Here is a 14601-nt window from a genome sequence, read left to right on the forward strand (position 1 = left end):
TTACAGTTCTGCAGAAATCATAGATTCGGTGTGTCCATGAATGTTGGAGTCTCCTAGCAAAGATGGTTGCTTTGAGTCTATTTTGTAGGGTTTTTGAGACTTGTTGCCAAAAACGGGGATACCCATTCCACCGGGGTGATTCGGAATCGACATGTGTGGTAGTAAGGGAATATTTGCTTCCTGATTTGATCCTGATGAAGGTAGGCTGGTCACATGACCAGTACTAGTCGACCCACTGGCACTGCTCGGGGACCGACTCTTGGGAGGTGGGCAGTGCTGAATCACTCTGGGGGGACCTGCTGGCTGATAGTGGGCAGCTGGAAACGCTGCGTATCCAGGAGGTATTGGGTATCCATTGATGGGGATGAATCGCTGGTTCTGAGGTATTGGTGGGCTGATGAAGCCAGCAATCTGGCCCTGTGGTGTCATACCCTGGCTCGGGAACATGTAATTGGGATATCTGGGGTTACTGAGATTACTCACTGGGCTGGCACTAAGGGAGGTTGTCTGCGTGGTGGCATTTCCGCCGGAAGGAGTAGTAGAGCTGGTATGACTTGAGAGTCCCTCCCAGGACCGAAGCCGGACGTGAATATCTTTAAATCTTGGTCTCCTGGAAGGAATCTCATTCCAACACTCTGTCATGAGGCTGTACATTCTGGGGGGGCAGTCTTCGGAGCATGGTAACAGCTGTCGTTTTCTCACCATTTCGATCACTTCCTGGTTACTAAATCCATAATATGGCTGGAGTCCAAAACTGAATATCTCCCACAAGACAACCCCAAAAGACCAGATATCTGAATCAGAAGAGAATTTGCCATACATGATGGCTTCAGGGGGCATCCAGCGAATGGGCAGCAAAGACTTACTCTGCACCCTGTAGTAATCAGCGGAGTATATTTCTCTGGAAAGCCCAAGGTCTGAAATCTTTACGTGAAGTTGCTCTCCGATTAAAATATTGCGAGCTGCAAGGTCCTTATGGACAAAGAAGTGACTAGACAGGTATTCCATGCCGGCTGCAATCTGAATTGCAATGTGTAGAAAATCTCCATGATCCAGGCTGGATTTTACAGTCCCATCTTCATCACTGCTACAGCCAACATCTGAATGTGGGGACCGCATGATGAGGAACTCGTGGAGATCCCCCTGATTCATATACTCAAAAAGCATACACACAGGTTGTTCCTGAGTGACAGCCCCTAGAAGGCAGACAATATTGGGGTGGTGTAGTTCGGCCATCAGGGAGGCTTCCTGTTGAAATTCTGTCCATTGCTGGGGGTTGTTATAGTCTTTCAAGGTCTTTATAGCAACTAACTGAGCATGGTCCATGCCTGGGAGATAGAGGTGGCCCTTATAGATCTTTCCAAAGGCACATTCACCCAATTCTTCCATAAAACGTACAGCAGAAAGGGGGAGCTCTTTAGCCTTGCTCTGTATGAAAGAAAGGCAAAGTGTGGTTTAAAACATTTTCTAAGGCAAGACATCCTGGCATCTGAAAGGAGGGGTGAGGCATATTGAGAAAGGTTCTGTACATCAAATTAATTACAACATTGTACATCTAGAAGTCCTTAGAATTGTTGGCTGCAACTTTGGCATGGCAGATTTTCGTCCATCACTCCCCTATCCCTCCATGCACACCCCCTGCTCCAACAATGGTTTCCTGCTGTTACCTAGAATCTTGCTACTCAAAGAGTGGTCTTGGGAAGAGCAACATTGAAGCTCACTACAAATGCAGACTCTTGGACCCACCTCGGACCTACTGAATCACGATGTGCATTTAACAAGACCCCAGGTGATTCTGGTGAATGTTAGAGTGTGAGAAGCACTGATGCTGAGGATACAGCCTTAGTCCTTAGCCTGGGACCTAAGAGTATTTGTGACCTGGTCTTAGCCTTGCTACACCTCCACATGATGGCATCACTTAGGCTGAATAGGTGTCCTCATTGTCCACATGCAAATGGCATGCATGTTCTTGCCTAATACCTTTGTTCTTCCAATGCTCTCCTATTTCTAAGGTATATATTGAGCTAAAAGCCAGAGAAACCAAAACAAAAGGCTGTTCTGAGGTGCTCATAGTAGAGGTGGGGAGGTTTGAAATGTGCTTCTCTCTACCTATCGAATCCTTGCTCTGAAACCCTCCCTGACCACTCTGTTCTTTGCCTCCTGTGGAATCCCTCTGGCTTTACCGTCTGAATGCCACTATGTGCAGGATGCAGTGAGGTGACTGGCTACACGCTGACCTCCACAGCCACAGTTCAAATTGGAATCCTGCCCTCTCCACTTACCGGCCGTGTGACCCTGGGTACAATATTTAACCACTCTGTGCTTCAATTCCCTCATCTATAAAATGGGATGATAATCGTACTTATCTCATAGGGTTCTTGTGAACTTTTAGTGAGTTAACATTTGTCAAGTGTCCAGCATGATGTCTGGCACATGGTGAGGGCTATTGAACTTTTAGCTATTATTACCTTGCTATTGCTGCTCTTTTTACCAATATACTTTGTCCTCTCAATCATATTTCAAGTTTTCTTTTTTTTTTTGGCTGCACCGTGTGGCATGCGGTATCTTAGTTCCCCGACCAGGGATTGAACCCATGCCCCCTGCATTGGGAGCACGAAGTCTTAACCACTGGACCTCCAGGAAGTCCCCCAGATTTCAGTTTTTTGAAGGGAGCTATTGCCTTTTGAACCAACCGATTATCTCTGTGGCTTTGCAAGTGGGTTATTTACTGATTGACCTGAAAACAGACAGGAGAAAGCATCTAGCTCACAATGAAAATAAATATTAAATTGTGACATTTGATCTTGACAGTAAACATCTATTATGTCATGTGTTTTTACTATTTTTGAAATTCACCTCTGATCTATCCTGACATTTAATCTAATTTGTTAGGGAGAAAGTCATAAAAGCAATGCATTTGTACCTAAACTGATTTTTTAAATAATCCCTTTAAATGCACTTTAAATCCTTATTTTTTTAGAAAAAAGTACTGCTGTGAGTATCCCAATTGAAGCTGATAATTTTGCAAATACATATGGAATTCAGAGCTCTCTGTACACAGTTTAAATCAACAGTTTAGAAAATTAACTAAAAATTTTCTCTAACCCAAACTCTACTAATCTAGAATTCATGATGATTAGCTCTGTTCTAGGCTAATTTTTGCAGGGCAAAATGCCCATTAACCTAATTATAACTGTAAATAAACTTGCAGCAAAATACCCACTTAAGAGGACAAAATAGAACTGAGAATTTTGAAACATTAATTCCTCCATGCAAATAATATTTCTTATCATCTATAGGTCTCACTAATTTGTTAAAGCAGATTTTATGGGGTTTGTATTTATAAATGTCTTACAGTAAAGTTACTTCTGCTGAAAGTAATGGCAACTTCTTGCTTTAAACATTTAGGCAACTGAAGCTTATTAATACAGTCCTATTAATTATAGTATTGTTTGTAACAGATTAGAAATAACCTAAATGTCTACTTAGTGGAAACTGATTAATTGTGATGGAGCTAGTAAAAACAATATTATACATTTGTAAGAATATTATACGGTTGTAAGAACAAAGGAGGACACTTTCTATGTACTGATATCCAAAATCCTACTACTAGGTTAAAAATAAAAAGCAAAAGAACAGTTAATGCTGTATGCTGCTTTTGTGTGAAAGAGGAGGAGAAAAAGAATGAAGATATTCATATTTCTGCCCATAGGCATAAAGAAACTCTGGAAGGATACTCAAGAAACAGCAGTGGTTACTGCTGTGGGAACTGGGGGGAGGGGGGCAGAGGTGGGAGATTTTTCACTTTATGCTTTTTTATACTTTTTTGGTTTTGTTTTTGCGGTACGCGGGCCTCTCGCCGTTGTGGCCTCTCCCGCTGCGGAGCACAGGCTCCGGACGCGCCGGCTCAGCGGCCATGGCTCACGGGCCCAGCCGCTCCGTGGCATGTGGGATCTTCCCGGACCGGGGCACGAAACCGTGTCCCCTGCATCGGCAGGCGGACTCTCAACCACTGCGCCACCAGGGAAGCCCTGCTTTTTTATACTTTTGAATTTATGAACCAGGTGAATATATTATCAATTCAAAAAAAGGAATAATTTAAAAACATATGACCCATCTTTCTATCTGACTGAATCCAGGAAATTTATTCTGCAATCACAATTCCTTCACTGTTTTTCCTTTTGCTTCTAGGGTCAGGATTCTGTGGTTGCTATGGAGTTCCTTTGGGAGAACAGAATGTAGGTGATGGGAAGAGTAACCAAGCCTACTTTGTAACTCTTGCAGCCCTCAGATTGACTGTGCTTTCGTGGCCAGAGTAATCCAAAGTGAATTTTTCCCACATGACATTACAACAGGGATTTCCATCAGAACTTTACCTAATGATGTAAATGAATCCAATTTATGTGAAAGTCCCTTGAATGGCATGGTAGGTATTACTTACTTTTTTTTAAAATTTATTTTTTATTATTTTTTAATTTGTTTGTGGTACGTGGGCCTCTCACTGTTGTGGCCTCTTCCATTGCGGAGCGCAGGCTCCAGACACGCAGGCCCAGTGGCCATGGCTCACGGGCCCAGCCGCTCCGCGGCATGTGGGATCTTCCCAGACCGGGGCATGAACCCGTGTCCCCTGCATTGGCAGGCGGACTCTCAACCACTGCACCACCAGGGAAGCCCTTACTTTTTGATTTAAACAGGATCCCCCATGCTTTTGGTGATAGAGAAGGGTATGGGACTGAGTAATAAACTACTTTTGAGGGAAAGTGGGAATGAGGAACTAAACCCAAGGAATATTAGACTGATCTAATGAGGCATTAGGACTCTTCCCCCTTCCCCTGCTGAAGCTTAACCCATAGGCAGTGTGGGGTAATTCAAACCATGTAACCTTTGGACTCATACGAATCTGAATTTGCATCTTGGACCTGCCGCTTTTTATTATTAATAGTTAATATTTATATAGCACTTACTATGCGCCAGACACTGTTCTGAGCACTTGACAAATATTAACTCATTTACTATAACAACCTCGTGGCATAAGTCCTATATATTAGGTGGCTGACCTTGGGTGAGTTTCCTAACTTTTCTGAACCTCTATTTCCATATCTATAAAATAATATAATATCTAGCTTCCATAATTACAGTAGGGATTAAATGCAACAATGTATGAAAGTAATTTCCACCTAATAAGTGCTCTTTAAATCAATTTTATTATCCTTCTTAGGGAAGTAATCCAGAAAGTGGAGTCAATGCAAATGATTTAGATCCATTTACAGCCTTAAATAGCTCTAGATAGTCATCTATAATTCTATGTTTAAAAAACGAATGTTTAAATTTCTTCTTGTTAATCTTTCTCTGTTCTCCTGTAGTTGCTGGTTTTTACAAAAATTCTTTAAAAATGACAGAGACTCTGTTTTGGAACCCGAGGGCGGGTAAGAATTTGAGTGGCCTGTGGTCTGCTCCTCTGAGGATTCTGGAAAATGCGGATGGAGGTGGAGGGAGCAAAGACCCACATGGAAGAGTGGATGGTGGCAGATGGGAAAGGAAGCAAGCAGGCCAAACTGGTGGGGACTGGAAGAGAAGAGGAGGCGGATGGAACCTTGGTGCTGGCCTGACACATGGCCCCTGGGGCTTCACGGCTAAGAAAGCCGGCTGTATTCCCATACACTGAGGTAAGAAAATTAGTCCTCTGGTATTCACCTTTGGAAGAAGAACTCTTACTCTTGCCATTTTACAGATGGAGAAAGAGGCTTAGAAAAGTATCAAGAATTTTTAGGAGAGCCAAAATTGCTGCCCTTGTGTGTACAAGGCCTTCTGTTTGAAACCAGAGAAGCCGGCTGGCCGGCAACCCCAGTTGGACACAGCATGTCTCTGGAGGCTCAGCCTGGGGCCTGACACCTTGCAGGGCTGTGAGGTCAGCCTTCAGTGTGTGGTCACTCTGTGGAATGATAATTGTTCTTCTTTCTCTCTGTCCAGACACATGAAAAAGTATGTTTTGACCCAAAGTGTGTCTTGTCATAGCTCACCAACACCTGGTGGGCCAGACGGCATAGAGTCCCAAATCATCTCCAGCTGACAGAAGGAAGGAATAGTTCATCAGAGCTAGTCAGAACCAAATTTGGGGATTTGCTTTGGAAAAAAAGCACGGAAAGTAACCAAAATGACCAATTTCGCAAAACCTTTCCTTGGAACACCTGTGCAGCAGCCAGCATAGAAATACCCAGGAAAAAACTGCTCAGAGCTTGGTTTCAGGGGAACAATTTACACAGTGATTTGCAGTTTTTAAATGCTCAAGTTATTTGGTACAAATGAGTCTTAACTATAGGCTCATTTTCAAATTTTACATAAATCCTGACCTAGTTAAAAAAATCATAAAAACCCTTAAAGAAGCAGTCAGTAGACTGTATGGTGACGGCAGGAAATTAGCTGTATTGTTGAGGAACAGATGGTTTACATTATACAGCCCCTTTAGGCTAAACTTGTTTAGGTCTGGCATATTGTAAATTATATTTTGGTAATGAAAGTGAAATGACCTCTGCTTGACCTCAAGTGGGGTTTGTCTGCTTGAACCAATGTAGTGGAAAACTATGAAAGAAAATGAAGTCATAAAGTTTTGGCAGTTCAATTTTGGCTCATTTCAAGTTAAGGGGTTATAAATCTGTTTAGTTTTTGTTTGACAAGTATTTGTCATACAGGGATGTACAAAATGTAAAGAAGTGTAAAATACACATGAGGCACGATGCCAAAGTAAACCAAGTACAAAGGAAAACTGGAATGAATAGGGTCCTGGGCTCCTATCTCTTTATCACTCCCTCCATTAGTTGAATGACAAGATGGGCTCCGTTTATTATATGCTGTAAGGCAATTAAGTACCTTAAAACCGAAACAGGCTTTCAGTTTAAATGTTAACATTTTTACTTCTCAAAGTAAACACACATCTGCCTCAGTGCGGTTTAAAAAATTATATAATTTTTTGGGGGGGGAGAAAAATCAAAGTTGATGTAGAAGTTGATACATTATTCTAAAATCCAATTGTGCTTCTTCCCCTAGAAGTTTTTGAAGAACAACTGCATTCAGGTTTAAATGAGCTCTTCACTGGAGGAAAATGAAGGGAGAATATTTTAGATGTGAGTCCTTAGATGTGAGTCGCTGTGAGTACTGCAGTCCTGTCTAAACAGCCGCTAGAGAGGCCAGGCGGATGTTGGTGGCTTCTCTCACCTGAGTGATGAATACTAAGTGGGGACATGTGCCCCTTGTAGATCCATTAACTTTAGGTATGAAAGCAATGAACCATGGGTAGTTTTTAAAAATTGTAATTATGTAGATGGCAGATGGATAAGGCAGACAGACTCAGTGACTTTATGTCTTTCCACCTCTGGGAAGTTACACCTTAGGTGATAATACACTTGAAATGACTCCTCTGGAGGACACTGCTTGCGACTAAGCTGCCATTTCCTGCTCACTTTTCCTAAGCGACTACCACAGGAAATGAGATGAGTATTCTGCGATGGCCATCAACATTGGCGTGCAGCACGGATCCCGCTCTGTGACTTTTCACCTCTAACCTGAACAGGGCATGACTGATCGCTCTACTTTTGAGTCCAATTTGAAGTAGACACACAGATGAAAAGCAGAGCCACATGAGGGTGGAGGGAACCAGAGCTCAGGGCGGTGCTCTGGGACAGGAAGTTGGCTCCAGCAGCAGGTGCTGGAAAAGGACTGAAGTTCATGTTCCTACAATGGACCCAAACCTCCTCCTATAGTCCTTGCAGCCCCTATACCTGTTCCTTTCCCATTCCTCATGTCCCAAGGCTGCTGCCCTTTTACAAATCTCTTTTGCTATACACATTTGCCGATTCTAGCTGTATACAAGTATCTGTAGGAGAAGAGTGGGCCCCACACAGTGACATTTGTCCTCACTCTATTAGAGGAATAATGAAGCAGACCCTATTGAAGTTAGGGGTAAGTTTGGGTAATAGGAGGGCATGACCAGGTCTGTTTTTCTCTGAGAACTGATTTCCTTGTGGACTTACTCTCTGAATCTCAAGTTGGTCAGCAGAGTCTACACCAGAGCAGGCACTGGAATCCCCCAGAGGGCCTGTTAAAGCACAGATTGCTAGGCCTCACTCCTGGAGTTTCTAATTCTGTAAGTCAGATTCTGCAGTTCTGACAACTTGCCAGGTGATAAGGATGCTCTGGGACTGGAATAAATGAGAGAACCACTGGAATAAATGAATATGACTTTCCAAAAAAAAAAAAAAAGAGAAAAGAATACAACTTTCTGGATCAGACGGTTACTGAGTGTCTGGTCCCTGCTCCCGGCATGATGAATGACCACAGTGTGTCTGTAGAACCTGACTGAATGATTCTGACTTACACGAGACAGAGACTGTATACACTGTGCTTCGGGAGATGCTTTGGAAATGCCAGCCAGAGAAAAATGTAAGAGCCATCGACTGGTATTTCACTGGGTTATATTCTGCATGGCTACTGTCAGAGAGATTCAAGGTTTTGAAATAGAAATCACGTTGTAGCTTGGGCCATGTCATCGGTTTATTATATTTTCATGTGCAGCCAACTGTGTGGGATATATTTTCATAGCTGGTTACCTCAGTCAGTCAACTGATACTATATATACTATGTACCAAAGAGTATACACACAGAATAGTATATGAGAAACCATTTAAGAACCATGAGGAGAGAGGACACAACTCCTATCCTAGATGTTTGTAATTTGAGCTTAGTAATAACTACCATGTATTGAATACTTGCCATGTACCAGACACTGAGATCATAATAATGGCTACGATTTGGGGAGGGGGGGCTGTTTATGTGTTAGGCTACAGGTGCTTTATACATATTAATTCTTTTCATCCTCACAATAACGCTATGAAATTGGTCACTGTGACTATTATCCCCATTTTACAGATGGAGAACCTGAGGAACAGTGGTTAAGTGATCCCACGACTAGAAGGTTGTAAATTCAGACTCCAGGGTCTGTCTTCCTCATGACTACACTACACTCCCTTGTGGGGTCTCTCAGTGTTCAACGCATCAACTCATTTAACCCTCATCCCAAATCCGTGAGATTCATACTATGATTTCCCCACTTTATGGATCAAGAAATTAAGGCCTTCAACGGTTAAGTAGCTTGCCTATGGAAGCACAACTATTAGGTAGTGATGTCAAGATTCAGCTCCAGCTGTGTCTGGCTCCAAAGATGAAGCACTTTTCTGGGAAGAAGAGGTAGTTTTCATGTGATCCTCAGAAGGCTCCACAATTTTAAAAGCATGAGGCCCACTGGTACAAAAGTGGAATGTCAAGGTGTAATTACTCTCTGGCCTCTGATGACCTAGACCTTACTCTGGCTGATCCTTTGTTGCTCCCATCAGTTGACTGGGGTAAGTGAACAAAACCATTCAACAGCAGGCTGTACCTGAGTTGGGCACAAGAGCCCTGGAGAGTACGTGAAATTGCGATTTTTTTTAGTATCTGGCCTTGGCTGTTGACAGGAATCTGCTTGACTCTAAAGCCTATTTTCCTTTCCTGTGCATTTTACTGGTTCTTAGGTAAACAGTGTTAGAATTGTGAAACAACTGACTCCACTCATAAATGGAAATGATTACATTCTAAAAGCTTAAAGGCCACAACCATTTGATTTTGGGAGATTATGGACATTTTCAAAGACTACAGCTGAACTAAGTGCCTTCTGGTTTATGCAATCAAATTCTAGAGGGAGTTCCAACCAATAGTTTGCCATATTTGTTCAGAGTTCAGCTGCACTTCTCTGGAAGTGATTTAACTTCAGAAACAGTCCTTTTCTCTATAATGTTAACTTTCTGATAGTTTGAATGTTTGGTGGTGACCAGGATTGATTCTGTGGTGGAGTTACTTTATAATATCAACAGGAGATGTTCTATTCTGCCTGGAAACAGGCAGAACAGATGCCAGTAATTTTAATGTCAGCGTGAGCTACCATGTGCTCATAACTTGGGCTTGTGTGTTTCAGTCAGCCTGAAAATTAAGGCAGTAGAGTGAAACAGGGCAGGGGTCCCCAACCACTGGGCTGCGGACGGATACTGGTCCGCGAGCAAGCGAAGCTTCATCTGTCACTTCCCGTCGCTCACATGAACGTCTGAACCATCCCCCCGCTCCCCGTTTGTGGAAAAATTGTCTTCCACGAAACCGGTCCCTGGCGCCAAAAAGGCTGGGGACTGCTGAAATAGGGAACACTTGGGCTCTGGACCTGGATAGACCTGGCTTTGAGTTTTGGCTCTCCCACTCACTAACTGTGTGACTTTGGGCAGACTCTTAATCTCAAGCTTCAGTTTTCTGACCGCCCAAAATCAGGCTCAAATTAGTACCAACTTCAGAGGGTTACTGTAAAGACTGTATTGAGATAACGCATGTGAAGTACTTCAGCTTATTCATAATATCCATTCATAATACTCATTCTTCCCTAGAAGTAAAACTTCTAAAGACATAGTTGTAAGCTGATCTCTGTACTGGACAGTCCCCCAGTCTTCACTATCAGACCCTCTCTGCCCTGAGGGATTTTATCCAGGGTGTGAACAGGGCGTGGGGCAGAGGATTTATGCTCACTGGATGGGCACAGGAATACCAGAGCTATCTAAAGAGCTACCTCTATAATCTTTGCTCTAATTGCCTTGCCCTCACCCCAGTTAATGCTGTGGGTTGCTGAATCCTATAGCTTCCTCCCCAGCCCACAGTACCTGGTACACAGCATTTGGTGGTTGATTTAAAAGGTTTGTGATTGTTCATATCATCCCTGTAACAAAAAAATAATAGTAACTTCTAGCTGTTGAGGACCTGTGAGGTGCCAGACACGCTATCTTGAAGTGTCAGAAACAGCTCGTTTAGAATAGATTGGTGGCTGCTAGTGGTGGAGAGTGGGGAGGGAAGGGGTAGGCAAAACAGGTAAAGGAGTCAAAAGGTACGAACTTCCAGTTATAAAATAAGTAAGTTATGGGGATGTGCAGCATGGCCAATATATGTTCGTAATACTGATTGTATATTTGAAAGTTGTTAAGAGAATAAATCTTAAACCTTCTCGTCACAAGAAAAAACATTTTGTAATGATGTATGTTGGCAGATGTTAGCTAGGCTTATTGTCGTGATCATTTTGCACTATATAAAAATATTGAATCATTATGTTATACACCCGAAACTAATGTAATGTGTGTGAATTATACCGCAATAAAAATACATTTAAAAATCTCTTTTAAGTACTATTTGTATCCTTGTTTTATAAATGAGAAAACAAAGATCTCATGGCCAGTAAACAATGGAGGCAAGATTTGTAATCATACCTGTCTGCCTCTAAGTCCTTGATCTTTGAAGTATATCATACTACCTCTTAGAAATAAACTAAGAACAAATGTGGCTGGAAAGGTAACTTAGGTCCAGAGACTGTGGACTCCTATATACTGGGAGGAAGAATTTTATAACTTGAGATTTGGTCCTTCCAGATTGGGGAATCATTATGTCAAGTGGGAGCTAAAGCAATGCCAGAGGATGAAATCAGCATGAGAGAGAGAAAGAGGAAAGAGAACTGACAAACGTCAGAGGAGGCTCCCATTTGGGGAGTTAAAAAGAAGAAGAGCTAGTGAAGAAAAGGGGAGGAGATAGTAGGAGAGCCAAGAGAAAGTGTTTCAACGTGGTGGTTAAGAATATCGAATGCTCCAGAGAAATTAAAGAGGAGGAAGACTTGGGAAAGGCCATCGGATTAAATTACATCACTGGTGATTCCCCAGAGGCCATGTGAATAGAATGATAGCTCAGAAGCCTTGGAGACAATGGCTTTAAGGAGTGAGTGGAAAAGTTATTGAGGACGTTTTAGCACTAAGTGTAGTGACAGTGGATAAGAACAGGGATTTCAAAGGGGTGGCTTGACCACAGCAGGGATTTTTAGATGGAAGCATGTTGCTAGCAAAAGGGACAGGCCCAGGGAACATAACTGTCAGTACATTCAGCAATGGCTGAATACCTTGGCTGGAAAGGAAAAGGTGAGAGGAATAGCCTGGAAGTGGAGAAACAGAGAAGCGGGCAAGAGATGAGGGTTAGTTGAGAAATAAAATACAGCCACCAGTTTCAGAAAGCTATAGGCCAATTTTGCTTTCCCCTCGATCTTGCTTACATCAGCCAGGAGCTGCAGGAGTTTGACCCAAAGGCTTATTTAGGTTTCCTGACCCTCATTCTCAAATTCCTCCACCCTTAACCTCTTTGAGGCTCTAAATCCCACATAGGTGCGTCACATAGGGAAGGACAGAACTGGCTCACCCTGTGCTTGACGGAGAGGCTCTGCTCCCCTTCTAAGTCCCCAGGAGGCAAGCTCCACAGCTTCCCTCCCTCAGCAAGACTGCTCAGTGTTTCCGATGTGACAGCTTGGGGGGGGGGGCGGGGCGGGAGGCAGAGGGAAAGAATCGGAGAGATGGCAAGTTAGAGTTTCCAGGCTTCTTGGAGAAGGTTCATTTTCCACAGTACTTAAAAAAAAAACCCTTACTCAGATTGTAAAATTTGTAATGCAAGATAGAAAAACCCTACGTAGTTCCTGCATCACCAGAGTACTGTCAGAAGATTTTAAAGATGGAAAAGATAGGAGATTAACTAATCCAACTGAATGGCTTGAAATCTTTTGCTGAGCAAAATAAAAGAAAAATAAACAAACCGTCCTTTGCATGAACACAGTCGACCTCTTTCTCTGAACAGCCGAGAAAATTGAGACGGAGGGGCTAAGTGGCTACTCAGGGTCACAGGGCAGTTAGAGGTGGAGCCAGGGGAGCATCTCCATTTCCTGACTGTTGAAGGCTCAGACGTGAGATGCCTGTCTGGTCCACTGGCTTCCTTTCCCCACAGATCAGAAGGAGACTCATGCCTCCTCAAAAGTTTTAACTTCCAACTGTACCGTTCACCTCTCTGGGGACTCAAGCCAGATCCCGTCAGCCAGTCTGTCTGCAGCTGCCTATTGTCACCTCTGAAGGGTATGGATTTCTAATCTCCCAGAGGAGCCTCTTCTTAATACAAACACTTGAGGTTGGTGGGGCAGCAGGGGGTGGGGACGGTGGGTAAAATCAGCTCAGCAAGTGGAGAGAGATGGACAGAGATAGTTTAAACCCTGAAGGGCACATTCATTTGGATAAATAAGAATGAGGCCAGGGCAGACCAGCTTCTACCCTTCATTCCTTTTTCATCCCAACCTCCAAATATCCTTTTGATTTTACTCTGGTAGGGTGTTTTTTTTCCAAGACTTTTTTTGTTTTGTTTTTTTCTCTTTCTTTCTTATGTGTGTCCCTTCCTTTTAGATTTTATAGGTACGGGTAATATTTATGTGTCAGTGACCTCTCAAAGCAGTTTTAGAGATTGACTGTTTACATTTGGGAATTTTCTTTAAGGTCTACAGAGTTCTTTGTGCTTTTTCCAGGAAAGGCACTCAGTAAGAACCAAAACAAACAGCTGAATAAGTCAAATTTGATTGGAGCCAAACTTCTTAGGAGAGTAAGAAAAAAAAGTTAGCATTTGTTTTTGTTGTTTCCTTTCCCCTCCTCAACCCAGTCACATATTCTTGAGCCATTCCTACTTCTAGTCTGATTCAGAATTGCTTGTGAGCTGTTTAAGGCTAAACTCTAAGCCCTGTGTTGGAGAAATCTTGACACTGGGAGATTTTGCAAGGCACATTTCGGAAACGGTCCAGAAATGATGAAAACAATGTTTTGCTTCACCAAGTCTTAGGAAAAATTTATCCCCGTATATTTTACATTTGTCTCCATGACCATGGAGGATGGAGGACTATTGTTGCTCTGGCCAAATTTCACATGTCCCTGGCAGGACCGGGGCTATGTAACTCAAGCTTACAACTGTTATCCAGGCCTCTTCAGGAGGTCTGTCAGAGCCAGGTGAATCCTGTGGTTAGTGTTCAGCCCAGACTGACAAATGGAGTGTCATATTTAATTATTTGCCTGCCCCCATACCCCCTTCCCAGCATGATTTGTCCTGTGAAAAAGTTATCATGGCATGGGCAAGTTCAAGGGCTCTCCCTAGAGCTGAAAAATCTCTATTCACATTTTATCTCTTCCAACTACTAGCTCTTTGACCTTAGGCAAGTTACTTAACTGGTTTGGAGTCTCAGTTACTCTGGTTGTATGAGAGTGATAATAATACCTACCTTATATAATAGGTGTGAGGATTAAATGAGATAATGAATGTAAAAGCTCCTGGAATAGTTCCTGATGATGTGTATCATTCAGTATATATTAGTTTTCTCTATTTGTGCCACGGAGCCCTCTGAGATCTTTATTTGAAAGACAACATAAATCCAAAACACCGTGCCTGTTGGACATATCATGTGTTGCAAAATAAACCTCCACTTAGAATGGAACTGAATTGCAGATTGAGGCTGACCTACAACACGGGTAATTTTTCCGAATGGAAATGATTCTTCCTATAATTCCTGCCACAGCAACGAGGAGCCCACCTCCCCAGGATGGTGGCTGCAGCACAGTGACTACTAGAACCAAACTGATCTGGCCCTCTCTCCCACCCAGAGCTCCAGCATTTGTAAGGCTTCTCAGAACTTAATAACAGAAATGA

The 14601-nt window shown here is 42.9% G+C and overlaps 1 protein-coding gene across 1 annotated transcript in view; it reads right to left on the reverse strand.

The window, feature by feature from the left end:
- The window catches only part of ROR1 (ROR family WNT receptor 1), a 32857-nt gene continuing 18256 nt past the window's right edge, over positions 1-14601 (reverse strand). The window contains exon 4 of the mRNA XM_089910711.1: positions 1-1428. Within this exon, the coding sequence (XP_089766837.1) occupies positions 1-1428 (1428 nt within the window). The remainder of the gene's footprint in view (positions 1429-14601) is intronic.

Source organism: Delphinapterus leucas, chromosome 1 (assembly GCF_059928025.1).
Source record: "Delphinapterus leucas isolate spDelLeu-1000000601 "Yukka" chromosome 1, BTC_Dleu_Yukka2, whole genome shotgun sequence".
Classification (NCBI taxonomy): domain Eukaryota; kingdom Metazoa; phylum Chordata; class Mammalia; order Artiodactyla; family Monodontidae; genus Delphinapterus; species Delphinapterus leucas.